The following is a 15,477-nucleotide window of genomic DNA, read 5'->3' as shown; positions in this document are numbered from 1 at the left end:
ACGCAGTAGAGCGCACGGTGTCTCCTGTACGTGTTCATAGCCCGGTGCGGGTTATTCCACCTCCCCGCACTGGTAGGGCTAGATTGGGCATTGAGCCAGGTGTCATGATGCCGGCTCAACGCGTCTGGTCTCCAGTGCGTCTCCTCGGGCCGGCATACATGGCACCAGCCTTACGCATGGTGTCCCCGGTTCGCCTACATAGCCCGGTGCGGGTTATTCCACCTCCCCGCACTGGTCGGGCGACGGGGAGCATTCAACCAGGTAAGGTTGGGCAGGCTCAGTGCTCAAGGGAGCCAGTACGCCTGCACGGTCCGGTATTTCCGGCGCCACCTCCCCGCTCCAGCCCAGTACCACCAGTGCCTACACCACGCACCAGGCTTCCAGTGTGTCTCCAGAGCCCTGTTCCTCCTCCACGCACTCGCCCTATGGTGCGTGTCTCCAACCCGGTACCACCAGTTCCGGCACCACGCACCAAGCCTCCTGTGTGTCCCCAGAGTCCTGTGCATCCTGTTGCTGCTCCCCGCACTAGCCTGAACGTGCGTGTCCTTAACCCGGTACCTCCAGTTCCGGCACCACGCACCAGGCCTACAGTGCGTCTCAGCCGGCCAGAGTCTGCCGTCTGCCCAGCGGTGCCTGAACTGCCCGTCTGCCCAGCGGCGCCTGAACTGCCCGTCTGCCCAGCGGCGCCTGAACTGCCCGTCTGCCCAACACCGTCTGAACTGTCCGTCTGCCAAGCGCCGCATGAACTACCCGTCTGGACTGAGCCTTCAAAGCCGCCCGTCTGCCATGAGCCTGCAAAGCCGCCCGTCTGCCATGAGCCTTCAGAGCCGTCCGCCAGACAGGAGCCGCTAGAGCCTTCCGCCAGACAGGAGCCGCTAGAGCCTTCCGCCAGACAGGAGCTGCCAGAGCCTTCCGCCAGACAGGATCAGCCCGAGCCTTCCGCCAGACAGGATCAGCCCGAGCCTTCCGCCAGACAGGATCAGCCCGAGCCTTCCGCCAGACAGGATCAGCCCGAGCCTTCCGCCAGACAGGATCAGCCCGAGCCTTCCGCCAGACAGGATCAGCCCGAGCCTTCCGCCAGACAGGATCAGCCCGAGCCTTCCGCCAGCCATGACCAGCCCGAGCCTTCCGCCAGCCATGACCAGCCCGAGCCGTCAGCCAGCCATGACCAGCCAGAGCCGTCAGCCAGCCATGACCAGCCAGAGCCGTCAGCCAGCCATGACCAGCCAGAGCCGTCAGCCAGCCATGACCAGCCAGAGCCGTCAGCCAGCCATGACCAGCCAGAGCCGTCAGCCAGTCCGGAGCTGCCGCCCCTCAGTCCGGAGCTGCCGCCCCTCAGTCCGGAGCTGCCGCCCCTCAGTCCGGAGCTGCCGCCCCTCAGTCCGGAGCTGCCCCTCATTCCGGTGTTGCCCCTCAGTCCGGTGCTGCCCCCTAATCCAGTGGGGTTAATTTGGAGGGTGGCCATTTGGAGGAGGCTACCAAAGCGGGTATTGACAATGGTGGAGTGGGGGCCACGTCCCGCACCTGAGCCGCCGCCATGATGGGGCCCACCCCGGACCCTCCCCTTTCTATGTCAGTTTGTGCGGTCGGAGTCCGCACCTTTGGGGGGGGGTACTGTCACGCCCTGGCCTTAGTATTCTTTGTTTTCTTTATGTTTTTTAGTTAGGTCAGGGTGTGACATGGGGAATGTATGTGTTTTTGTAGTGTCTAGTGTAGTTGTCTATGGCTGCCTAGATTGGTTCTCAATTAGAGGCAGCTGTGGTTCATTGTCTCTGATTGAGAGCCATATTTAAGGCAGTCATAGGCATTGGGGTTTTGTGGGTAATTGTCTGTGTCTATGTGTAGTGTTTGTGTCAGCACTATCTAGATTTATAGCTTCACGGTCGTCTGTTTGTTGTTTTGTTTCGTTTTCCTTCTGATAATAAAGAGAAGATGTATTTTTCACGCGCTGCGCCTTGGTCCAATCTCTCTCCCTTCGACGATCGTGACAGTATGTTTGGCAGCATGAGTGAAGGATGCTTTGTTGCGGAATAGGAAGCCAATTCTAGATTTAACTTTGGATTGGAGATGTTTGATGTGAGTCTGGAAGGAGAGTTTACAGTCTAACCAGACACCTAGGTATTTGTAGTTGTCCACATATTTTAAGTCAGAGCCGTCCAGAGTAGTGATGTTGGACAGGCGGGCAGGTGCAGGCAGCGATCGGTTGAAGAGCATGCATTTAGTTTTACTTGTATTTAAGAGCAATTGGAGGCCACGGAAGGAGAGTTGTATGGCATTGAAGCTCATCTGGAGGGTTGTTAACACAGTGTCCAAAGAAGGGCCAGAAGTATACAGAATGGTGTCGTCTGCGTAGAAGTGGACCAGAGACTCACCAGCAGCAAGAGCGACATCATTGATGTATACAGAGAAGAGAGTCGGTCCAAGAATTGAACCCTGTGGCACCCCCACTGCCAGAGGCCCGGACAACAGACCCTCCGATTTGACACACTGAACTCTATCAGAGAAGTAGTTGGTGAACCAGGCGAGGCAATCATTTGAGAAACCAAGGCTGTCGAGTCTGCCGATGTGGATGTGGTGATTGACAGAGTCGAAAGCCTTGGCCAGGTCAATGAATACGGCTGCACAGTATTGTTTCTTATCGATGGCGGTTAAGATATCGTTTAGGACCTTGAGCGTGGCTGAGGTGCACCCATGACCAGCTCTGAAACCAGATTGCATAGCGGAGAAGGTGAGGTGGGATTCGAAATGGTCGGTAATCTGTTTGTAGACTTGGTTTTCGAAGACCTTAGAAAGGCAGGGTAGGATAGATATAGGTCCATAACAGTTTGGGTCTAGAGTGTCTCCCCTTTGAAGAGGGGGATGACCGCAGCTGCTTTCCAATCTTTGTGAATCTCAGACGACACGAAAGAGAGGTTGAACAGGCTAGTAATAGGGGTTGCAACAATTTCATCAGATAATTTTAGAAAGAAAGGGTCCAGATTATCTAGCCCGGCTGATTTGTAGGGGTCCAGATTTTGCAGCTCTTTCAGAACATCAGCTGACCTGATTTGGGAGAAGGAGAAATGGGGTAGGCTTGGGCGAGTAGCTGTGGGGGGTGCAGTGCTGTTGACCGGGGTAGGGGTAGCCAGGTGGAAAGCATGGCCAGCCGTAGAAAAATGCTTATTGGAATTCTCAATTATAGTGGATTTATCGGTGGTGACAGTGTTTCCTAGCCTCAGTGCAGCGGGCAGCTGGGAGGAGATGTTCTTATTCTCCATGGACTTTACAGTGTCCCAGAACTTTTTTGAGTTTGTGTTGCAGGAAGCAAATTTCTGCTTCAAAAAGCTAGCCTTGGCTTTTCTAACTGCCTGTGTATATTGGTTTCTAGCTTCCCTGAAAAGTTGCATATCACGGGGGCTGTTCGATGCTAATGCAGAACGCCATAGGATGTTTTTCTGTTGGTTAAGGGCAGTCAGGTCTGGAGAGAACCAAGGGCTATATCTGTTCCTGGTTCTACATTTCTTGAATGGGGCATGCTTATTTAAGATGGTGAGGGAGGCATTTAAAAAAAATAACCAGGCATCCTCTACTGACGGGATGAGGTCAATATCCTTCCAGGATACCCGGGCCAGGTTGATTAGAAAGGCCTGCTCGCTGAAGTGTTTCAGGGAGCGTTTGACAGTGATGAGTGGAGGTCGTTTGACCGCTGACCCATTACGGATGCAGGCAATGAGGCAGTGATCGCTGAGATCTTGGTTGAAAACAGCAGAGGTGTATTTAGAGGGCAAGTTGGTTAGGATGATATCTGTGCCCGTGTTTACGGCTTTGGGGTGGCACCTGGTAGGTTCATTGATCATTTGTGTGAGATTGAGGGCATCAAGCTTAGATTGTAGGATGGCTGGGGTGTTAAGCATGTTCCAGCTAAGGTCGCCAAGCAGCATGGGCTCTGAAGATAGATGGGGGGCAAGTTCACATATGGTATCCAGGGCACAGCTGGGGCCAGAGGGTGGTCTATAGCAAGCAGCAACGGTGAGAGACTTGTTTCTGGAAAGGTGGATTTTTAAAAGTAGAAGTTCAAATTGTTTGGGAACAGACCTGGATAGAACTCTATCTCTGCAGTAGATTGCAACACCGCCCCCTTTGGCAGTTCTATCTTGTCAGAAAATGTTGTAGTTAGGGATGGAGATTTCAGAGTTTTTGGTGGTCTTCCTAAACCAGGATTCAGACACGGCTAAAACATCTGGGTTGGCAGAGTGTGCTAAAGCAGTGAACAAAACAAAACAAACTTAGGGAGGAGGCTTCTAATGTTAACATGCATGAAACCAAGGCTATTACGGTTACAGAAGTCATCAAAAGAGAGCGCCTGGGGAATAGGAGTGGAGCTAGGTACTGCAGGGCCTGGATTCACCTCTACATCACCAGAGGAACAGAGGAGGAGTAGGATAAGGGTACGGCTAAAAGCTATGAGAATTGGTCGTCTAGAACGTCTAGAACAGAGAGTAAAAGGAAGTTTCTGGGGGCGATAAAATAGCTTCAAGGAATAATGTACAGACAAAGGTATGGTAGGATGTGAATACAGTGGAGGTAAACCTAGGTATTGAGTGATGATGAGAGAGATATTGTCTCTAGAAACATCATTGAAATCAGGTGATGTCATCGCATATGTGGGTGGTGGAACTGAAAGGTTGAATATATAGTGAGCAGGGCTAGAGGCTCTACAGTGAAATAAGCCAATAAACACTAACCAGAACAGCAGTCTCCTCCTCAGTCTGTGTGTGTGTGTGTGTGTGTGTGTGTGTGTGTGTGTGTGTGTGTGTGTGTGTGTGTGTGTGTGTGTGTGTGTGTGTAGGTGTGTGTGTGTGTGTCCTCCTGTGTGTGTGTGTGTGTGTGTGTGTGTGTGTGTGTGTGTGTGTGTGTGTGTGTGTGTGTGGTAGGTGACAGTTCGTAGTTTAAATCTCCTCCTCAGTCTGTGTGTGTGTGTGTGTGTGTGTGTGTGTGTGTGTGTGTGTGTGTGTGTGTGTGTGTGTGTGTGTGTGTGTGTGTGCAGAAACAACTGTTCTTTCCGTCTCCTTTCCTTCCTGACACACGCACACATACATTTGCATAGAGCTGTTATCTGGTGTGTGTGTGTGTGTGTGTCCTTGTGTGTCTGTGTCCTTGTGTGTGTGTGTGTGTGTGTTAGATAGGGCTGATTTGCCTGGCTGAAGACACAAAGCAAGATAATAGAGCCACTAGGGTTAGAGTTAGGGGTAGAGCAGGGCCCACCAGAGAGAGAGAGAGAGAGAGAGAGAGAGAGAGACACAGACAGACAGACAGACAGACAGACAGACAGACAGACAGACAGACAGACAGACAGACAGACAGACAGACAGACAGACAGACAGACAGACAGAGATATATATACATAAGAGAGACAGACAGACAGAGAGAGATAGTTTCACTTTATGCGGGGGCACTGGTTGGTTGGCCCAATTGAGGTAGTATGTACATGAATGTATAGTTAAAGTGACTGCATATATGATAAACAGAGAGTAGCAGCAGCGTAGAAGATGCCACACAATGCAAATAGTCTGGGTAACCATTTGGTTACCTGTTCAGGAGTCTTATGGCTTGGGGGTAAAAACTGTTGAGAAGCCCTTTTGTCCTAGACTTGGCACTCCGGTACCGCTTGCCATGCGGTAGTAGAAAGTGGTGTTGGGGGAAAAACATACAACGTTATAAAATCCATGTACACAAACAAGTTTGTGGTTAAAATAGGCAACAAACACATTTCTTTCCCCAGGGCCGTGGGGTGAGACAGGGATGCAGCTTCAGCGCCACCCTCTTCAACATATACAGTTGAAGTCGGAAGTTTACATACACTTAGGTTGGAGTCATTAAAACTTGTTTTTCAACCACTCCACAAATGTCTTGTTAACAAACTATAGTTTTGGCAAGTCGGTTAAGACATCTACTTTGTGCATGACACAAGTCATTTATCCAACAATTGTTGACAGACAGATTATTTCACTGTATCACAATTCCAGTGCTGTAACGTTTTTTTTCCAGGGGTGAAGGAGAGGACCAAAGTGCAGCGTGGCTAGTGTTAAACATGTTTAATATAGAACAAGTGAAACACTACAAACAACAATACAAAATAACAAATGTGCAAAAACCGACACAGACCTATCTGGTGCAGACAATCACAGAGACAGGAAACAAACACCCACAAAATCCCAACACAAAACAAGCCTCCTATATATGATTCTCAATCAGGGACAACGATTACCATCTGCCTCTGATTGAGAACCATATTAGGCTGGACATAGAAACAGACAAACTAGACACACAACATAGAATTCCCACCCAGCTCACGTCCTGACCAACTAAACACATACAAAACAACAGAAAACAGGTCAGGAACGTGACAAGTGCGTCAGAAGTTTACATACACTAAGTTGACTGTGCCTTTAAATAGCTTGGAAAATTTCAGAAAATGATGTCATGGCTTTAGAAGCTTCTGATAGACTAATTGACATCATTTGAGTCAATTGGGGTGTACCTGTGGATGTATTTCAAGGCCGACCTTCCAACTCAGTGCATCTTTGCTTGTCATCATGGGAAATTCAAAAGAAATCTGCCAAGACCTCAGAAAAAAAATTGTAGACCTCCACAAGTCTGGTTCATCCTTGGGAGTATTTTCCAAACACCTGAAGGTACCACGTTCATCTGTACAAGCAATAGTACACAAGTATAAACACCATGGGGGCCACATAGCCGTCATACCGCTCAGGAAGGAGACGCGTTCTGTCTCCTAGAGATGAACGTACTTTGGTGCAAAAAGTGCAAATCAATCCCAGAACAACAGCAAAGGACCTTGTGAAGATGCTGGAGGAAACAGGTACAAAAGTATCTATATCCACAGTAAAACGAGTCCTATGTCAACATAACCTGAAAGGCCGATCAGCAAGGAAGAAGCCACTGCTCCAAAACCGCCATAAAAAAGCCAGACTACGGTTTGCAACTGCACATGGGGACAAAGATCGTACTTTTGGAGAAATGTCCTCTGATCTGATGAAACAAAAATAGAACTGTTTGGCCATAATGACCATCGTTATGTTTGGAGGAAAAAGGGGGATGCTTGCAAGCCGAAGAACACCATCCCAACCGTGAAGCACGGGGGTGGCAGCATCATGTTGTGGGGGTGCTTTGCTGCAGGAGGGACTGGTGCTCTTCACAAGATAGATGGCATCATGAGGAAGAAAAATCATGTGAATATATTGAAGCAACATCTCAAGACATCAGTCAGGAAGTTAAGGCTTGGTCGCAAATGGGTCATCCAAATGGACAATGACCCCAAGCATACTTCCAAAGTCGTGGCAAAATGGCTAAAGGACAACAAAGTCAAGGTATTGGAGTGGCCATCACAAAGCCCTGGCCTCAATCACATAGAAAATTTGTGGGCAGAACTGAAAAAGCGCGTGCGAGCAAGGAGGTCTACAAACCTGACTCAGTTACACCAGCTCTGTCAGATTCTGACATTTCACATTCTTAAAATAAAGTAGTGATCCTAACTGACCTAAGACAGGGAATTTTTACTAGGATTAAATGTCAGGAATTGTGAAAAACTGAGTTTAAATGTATTTGGCTAAGATGTATGTAAACTTCGGACTTCAACTGTATATATGCTGAGATCATGTGACAGATCATGTGACACTTAGATTGCACACAGGTGGACTTTATTTAACTAATTATGTGACTTCTGAAGGTAATTGGTTGTACCAGATCTTATTTAGGGGCTTCCTAGCAAAGGGGGTGAATACATCTGCACGCACCACTTTTCAGTTATTTTTTTTTCTGATTTTCTTTTAATCAAGTCATTTTTTAATTTCACATCACCAATATGGACTATTTTGTATTTGTCCGTTACATGAAATCCAAATAAAAATCAATTTAAATTACAAGTTGTAGTGAAACAAAATAGAAAAAAACGCCAAGGGGTGTGAATACTTTTGCAAGGCACTGTATATAGAGAGAGATGGATATAGTAAACCTACATCACTCACTGTATATAGAGAGAGATGGATATAGTAAACCTACATCACTCACTGTATATAGAGAGAGATGGATATAGTAAACCTACATCACTCACTGTATATAGAGAGAGATGGATATAGTAAACCTACATCACTCACTGTATATAGAGAGAGATGGATATAGTAAACCTACATCACTCACTGTATATAGAGAGAGATGGATATAGTAAACCTACATCACTCACTGTATATAGAGAGAGATGGATATAGTAAACCTACATCACTCACTGTATATAGAGAGAGATGGATATAGTAAACCTACATCACTCACTGTATATAGAGAGAGATGGATATAGTAAACCTACATCACTCACTGTATATAGAGAGAGATGGATATAGTAAACCTACATCACTCACTGTATATAGAGAGAGATGGATATAGTAAACCTACATCACTCACTGTATATAGAGAGAGATGGATATAGTAAACCTAAATCACTCACTGTCTATAGAGAGAGATGGATATAGTAAACCTACATCACTCACTGTATATAGAGAGAGATGGATATAGTAAACCTACATCACTCACTGTATATAGAGAGAGATGGATATAGTAAACCTACATCACTCACTATATATAGAGAGAGATGGATATAGTAAACCTACATCACTCACTGTATATAGAGAGAGATGGATATAGTAAACCTAAATCACTCACTGTGTGTGTGTGTGTGTGTGTGTGTGTGTGTGTGTGTGTGTGTGTGTGTGTGTGTGTGTGTGTGTGTGTGTGTGTGTGTGTGTGTGTGTGTGTGTAGAGATGGAGAATGGAGGTGAGGACACGGAGTCTCTGTGGGAGTCGGTGGAGAGTAACCGCTACATCTTAAGTCGCTACATCTCGCCCGGTAAACTGACCCCTTACCTGCGCCAATGTAAGGTTCTAGACGAACAGGACGAAGATGAGGTCTTGAACTCACTACTGCTGGTCTCTAAGGTCAACCGCACAGGTAGGTTAACTCTCTACTGCTGGTCTCTAAGGTCAACCACACAGGTAGGTTACCTCTCTACTGCTGGTCTCTAAGGTCAACCACACAGGTAGGTTAACTCTCTACTTCTGGTCTCTAAGGTCAACCACACAGGTAGGTTAACTCTCTACTGCTGGTCTCTAAGGTCAACCACACAGCTAGGTTAACTCTCTACTGCTGGTCTCTAAGGTCAACCACACAGGTAGGTTAACTCTCTACTGCTGGTCTCTAAGGTCAACCACACAGCTAGGTTAACTCTCTACTGCTGGTCTCTAAGGTCAACCACACAGCTAGGTTAACTCTCTACTGCTGGTCTCTAAGGTCAACCGGACAGGTAGGTTAACTCTCTACTGCTGGTCTCTAAGGTCAACCACACAGGTAGGTTAACTCTCTACTGCTGGTCTCTAAGGTCAACCACACAGGTAGGTTAACTCTCTACTGCTGGTCTCTAAGGTCAACCACACAGGTAGGTTAACTCTCTACTGCTGGTCTCTAAGGTCAACCACACAGGTAGGTTAACTCTCTACTGCTGGTCTCTAAGGTCAACCACACAGGTAGGTTAACTCTCTACTGCTGGTCTCTAAGGTCAACCACACATCTAGGTTAACTCTACTGCTGGTCTCTAAGGTCAACCACACAGCTAGGTTAACTCTCTACTGCTGGTCTCTAAGGTCAACCACACAGCTAGGTTAACTCTCTACTGCTGGTCTCTAAGGTCAACCACACAGGTAGGTTAACTCTCTACTGCTGGTCTCTAAGGTCAACCACACAGCTAGGTTAACTCTCTACTGCTGGTCTCTAAGGTCAACCACACAGCTAGGTTAACTCTCTACTGCTGGTCTCTAAGGTCAACCACACAGCTAGGTTAACTCTCTACTGCTGGTCTCTAAGGTCAACCACACAGCTAGGTTAACTCTACTGCTGGTCTCTAAGGTCAACCACACAGGTAGGTTAACTCTCTACTGCTGGTCTCTAAGGTCAACCACACAGGTAGGTTAACTCTCTACTGCTGGTCTCTAAGGTCAACCACACAGCTAGGTTAACTCTCTACTGCTGGTCTCTAAGGTCAACCACACAGGTAGGTTAACTCTCTACTGCTGGTCTCTAAGGTCAACCACACAGATAGGTTAACTCTCTACTGCTGGTCTCTAAGGTCAACCACACAGGTAGGTTAACTCTCTACTGCTGGTCTCTAAGGTCAACCACACAGCTAGGTTAACTCTACTGCTGGTCTCTAAGGTCAACCACACAGGTAGGTTAACTCTCTACTGCTGGTCTCTAAGGTCAACCACACAGGTAGGTTAACTCTCTACTGCTGGTCTCTAAGGTCAACCGGACAGGTAGGTTAACTCTCTACTACTGGTCTCTAAGGTCAACCACACAGCTAGGTTAACTCTCTACTGCTGGTCTCTAAGGTCAACCACACAGCTAGGTTAACTCTCTACTGCTGGTCTTTAAGGTCAACCACACAGGTAGGTTAACTCTCTACTGCTGGTCTCTAAGGTCAACCACACAGCTAGGTTAACTCTCTACTGCTGGTCTCTAAGGTCAACCACACAGCTAGGTTAACTCTCTACTGCTGGTCTCTAAGGTCAACCACACAGGTAGGTTAACTCTCTACTGCTGGTCTCTAAGGTCAACCACACAGCTAGGTTAACTCTACTGCTGGTCTCTAAGGTCAACCACACAGGTAGGTTAACTCTCTACTGCTGGTCTCTAAGGTCAACCACACAGGTAGGTTAACTCTCTACTGCTGGTCTCTAAGGTCAACCACACAGGTAGGTTAACTCTCTACTGCTGGTCTCTAAGGTCAACCACACAGGTAGGTTAACTCTCTACTGCTGGTCTCTAAGGTCAACCACACAGGTAGGTTAACTCTCTACTGCTGGTCTCTAAGGTCAACCACTCTCTACTGCTGGTCTCTAAGGTCAACCACACAGCTAGGTTAACTCTACTGCTGGTCTCTAAGGTCAACCACACAGGTAGGTTAACTCTCTACTGCTGGTCTCTATTAAGTTGTATTTGTCACCTGCTTCGTAAACAACAGGTGGAGATTAACAGTGACATGCTTGATGGGTACTTTCCCAACAGTGCAGAGTCAATGTGCAGGGATCCCAGGCAATAACATGGCTATATACAGGGAGTACCAGGCAATAACATGGATATATACAGGGAGTACCAGGTAATAACATGGCTATATACAGGGAGTACCAGGTAATAATATGGCTATATACAGGGAGTACCAGGTAATAACATGGCTATATACAGGGAGTACCAGGTAATAACATGGCTATATATAGGGAGTACCAGGTAATAACATGGCTATATACAGGGAGTACCAGGTAATAACATGGCTATATACAGGGAGTACCAGGTAATAACATGGCTATATACAGGGAGTACCAGGTAATAACATGGCTATATACAGGGAGTACCAGGTAATAACATGGTTATATATAGGGAGTACCAGGTAATAACATGGCTATATACAGGGAGTACCAGGTAATAACATGGCTATATACAGGAAGTACCAGGTAATAACATGGTTATATACAGGAAGTACCAGGTAATAACATGGTTATATACAGGGAGTACCAGGTAATAACATGGCTATATACAGGGAGTACCAGGTAATAACACGGCTATATACAGGGAGTACCAGGTAATAACATGGCTATATACAGGGAGTACCGGGTAATAACATGGCTATATACAGGGAGTACCAGGTAATAACATGGCTATATACAGGGAGTACCGGGTAATAACATGGCTATATACAGGGAGTACCAGGTAATAACATGGCTATATACAGGGAGTACCAGGTAATAACATGGCTATATACAGGGAGTACCAGGTAATAATATGGCTATATACAGGGAGTACCAGGTAATAACATGGCTATATACAGGGAGTACCAGGTAATAACATGGCTATATACAAGGAGTACCAGGTAATAACATGGCTATATACAGGGAGTACCAGGTAATAACATGGCTATATACAGGGAGTACCAGGTAATAACATGGCTATATACAGGGAATACCAGGTAATAACATGGCTATAGACAGGGAATACCAGGTAATAACATGGCTATAGACAGGGAATACCAGGTAATAACATGGCTATATACAGGGAGTACCAGGTAATAACATGGCTATATACAGGGAGTACCAGGTAATAACATGGTTATATACAGGGAGTACCAGGTAATAACATGGCTATATACAGGGAGTACCAGGTAATAACATGGCTATAGACAGGGAATACCAGGTAATAACATGGCTATATACAGGGAATACCAGGTAAGCAGGTTGTTACGTGGTGTGTTTATGTGTGTATAAAAAAGGGGGGTGTGTCTATAAAGGAGGGTGTGTCTATAAAGCAGGAGGGTGTGTCTATAAAGCAGGAGGGTGTGTCTATAAAGCAGGATGGTGTGTCTATACAGCAGGGGGGGTGTCTATACAGCAGGGGGGGTGTCTATAAAGCAGGAGGGTGTGTCTATAAAGCAGGAGGGTGTGTCTATAAAGCAGGAGGGTGTGTTTATTAAGCAGGAGGGTGTGTCTATAAAGCAGGGGTGTGTGTCTATACAGCAGGGGGAGGGGTGTCTATAAAGCAGGAGGGTGTGTCTATAAAGCAGGAGGGTGTGTCTATAAAGCAGGAGGGTGTGTCTATAAAGCAGGAGGGTGTGTCTATAAAGCAGGAGGGTGTGTCTATAAAGCAGGTGGGTGTGTCTATAACGCAGGGGGGTGTGTCTATAAAGCAGGGGGGTGTGTCTATAAAGCAGGTGGGTGTGTCTATAAAGCAGGGGGGGGTGTCTATAAAGCAGGAGGGTGTGTCGATAAAGCAGGTGGGTGTGTCGATAAAGCAGGAGTGTGTGTCTATAAGGCAGTGGGTGTGTCTATAAAGGAAGATTCTATTGCAGATTGTTTTATCAATCAGATTACACATTAAAAGGTATAACAAGAAATTAAATCTACTTTCTCCCCTGGACGTGTGTGTGTGTGTGTGTGTGTGTGTGTGTGTGTGTGTGTGTGTGTGTGTGTGTGTGTGTGTGTGTGTGTGTGTGTGTGTGTGTGTGTGTGTGTGTGTGTGTGTGTGTGTGTGTGTGTGTGTGTGTGTGTGTGTGTGTGTGTGTGTCTGTGTGTGTGTGTGTGTGTGTGTGTGTGTGTGTGTGTGTGTGTGTGTGTGTGTGTGTGTCTGTGTGTGTGTTTGTGTGTGTGTGTGTGTGTGTGTGTGTGTGTGTGTGTGTGTGTGTGTGTGTGTGTGTGTGTGTGTGTGTGTGTGTGTGTGTGTGTGTGTGTGTGTGTGTGTGTGTGTGTGTGTGTGTGTGTGTGTGTGTGTGTGTGTGTGTGTGTGTGTGTGTGTGTGTGTGTGTATAGGTCGTCTGTTAGACATTCTTCATGGTAAAGGAGAGCGAGGTTATGTGGTGTTTCTGGAGAGTCTTGAGTTCTATTATCCCGACCTTTACAAGCTGGTGACCGGCAAGGAACCCACCAGACGCTTCTCCACTATCGTTGGTAAGACAGACACACACGTGCACACACACACACACACACACACACGCACGCACATGCACTATTATATCTGTTACTATAACCATTCTGTTACTATAACCATCATCTGTTACTATAACCATTCTGTTACTATAACCATTCTGTTACTATAACCATCATCTGTTACTATAACCATCATCTGTTACTATAACCATTCTGTTACTATAACCATTCTGTTACTATAACCATTCTGTTACTATAACCATTCTGTTACTATAACCATTCTGTTACTATAACCATCATCTGTTACTTTAACCATCACCTGTTACTATAACCATTCTGTTACTATATCCATTCTGTTACTATAACCATTCTGTTACTATAACCATTCTGTTACTATAACCATTCTGTTACTATAACCATTCTGTTACTATAACCATCATCTGTTACTTTAACCATCACCTGTTACTATAACCATTCTGTTACTATAACCATCATCTGTTACTATAACCATTCTGTTACTATAACCATTCTGTTACTATAACCATTCTTTTACTATAACCATCATCTGTTACTATAACCATTCTGTTACTATAACCATTCTGTTAATATAACCATTCTGTTACTATAACCATTCTGTTACTATAACCATTCTGTTACTATACCCATCATCTGTTACTATAACAATCATCAGTTAATATAACCATTCTGTTACTATAACCATTCTGTTACTATAACCATTCTGTTACTATAACCATCATCTGTTACTATAACCATCATCTGTTACTATAACCATTCTGTTACTATAACCATCATCTGTTACTATAACCATCATCTGTTACTATAACCATTCTGTTACTATAACCATCATCTGTTACTATAACCATTCTGTTACTATAACCATTCTGTTACTATAACCATTCTGTTACTATACCCATCATCTGTTACTATAACCATTCTGTTACTATAACCATTCTGTTACTATAACCATTCTGTTACTATACCCATCATCTGTTACTATAACCATCATCTGTTACTATAACCATTCTGTTACTATAACCATTCTGTTACTATAACCATTCTGTTACTATACCCATCATCTGTTACTATAACCATTATGTTACTATAACCATTCTGTTACTATAACCATTCTGTTACTATAACCATTCTGTTACTATACCCATCATCTGTTACTATAACCATTCTGTTACTATAACCATTCTGTTACTATAACCATTCTGTTACTATAACCATTCTGTTACTATAACCATCATCTGTTACTATAACCATCATCTGTTACTATAACCATTCTGTTACTATAACCATCATCTGTTACTATAACCATTCTGTTACTATAACCATTCTGTTACTATAACCATCATCTGTTACTATAACCATTCTGTTACTATAACCATTCTGTTACTATAACCATCATATGTTACTATAACCATTCTGTTACTATAACCATTCTGTTACTATAACCATCATCTGTTACTATAACCATTCTGTTACTATAACCATAATCTGTTACTATAACCATTCTGTTACTATAACAATCATCTGTTACTATAACCATTCTGTTACTATAACCATTCTGTTACTATAACCATTCTGTTACTATAACCATTATGTTACTATAACCATCATCTGTTACTATAACCATTCTGTTACTATAACCATTCTGTTACTATAACCATTCTGTTACTATAACCATCATCTGTTACTATAACCATTCTGTTACTATAACCATTCTGTTACTATAACCATCATCTGTTACTATAACCATTCTGTTACTATAACCATTCTGTTACTATAACCATTCTGTTACTGTAACCATCATCTGTTACTATAACCATTCTGTTACTATAACCATTCTGTTACTATAACCATTCTGTTACTCTAACCATTCTGTTACTATAACCATTCTGTTACTATAACCATTCTGTTACTATAACCATTCTGTTACTA

General features: G+C 44.9%; 1 protein-coding gene across 3 annotated transcripts in view; it reads left to right on the top strand.

Annotated features, from left to right (window-relative positions):
• The window catches only part of card11 (caspase recruitment domain family, member 11), a 259,869-nt gene that overhangs the window by 22,580 nt on the left and 221,812 nt on the right, over positions 1 to 15,477 (top strand). For all 3 annotated transcript variants that reach the window (XM_071390369.1, XM_071390373.1, XM_071390381.1), the window contains 2 exons: positions 8,810 to 8,998; positions 13,396 to 13,533. In XM_071390369.1, the coding sequence (XP_071246470.1) occupies positions 8,810 to 8,998; positions 13,396 to 13,533 (327 nt within the window). The remainder of the gene's footprint in view (positions 1 to 8,809; positions 8,999 to 13,395; positions 13,534 to 15,477) is intronic.

This window comes from Salvelinus alpinus, chromosome 1 (genome assembly GCF_045679555.1).
Source record: "Salvelinus alpinus chromosome 1, SLU_Salpinus.1, whole genome shotgun sequence".
In the NCBI taxonomy this organism is placed as follows: Eukaryota; Metazoa; Chordata; class Actinopteri; order Salmoniformes; family Salmonidae; genus Salvelinus; species Salvelinus alpinus.
This window is presented reverse-complemented; position numbering and strand designations above follow the sequence as displayed.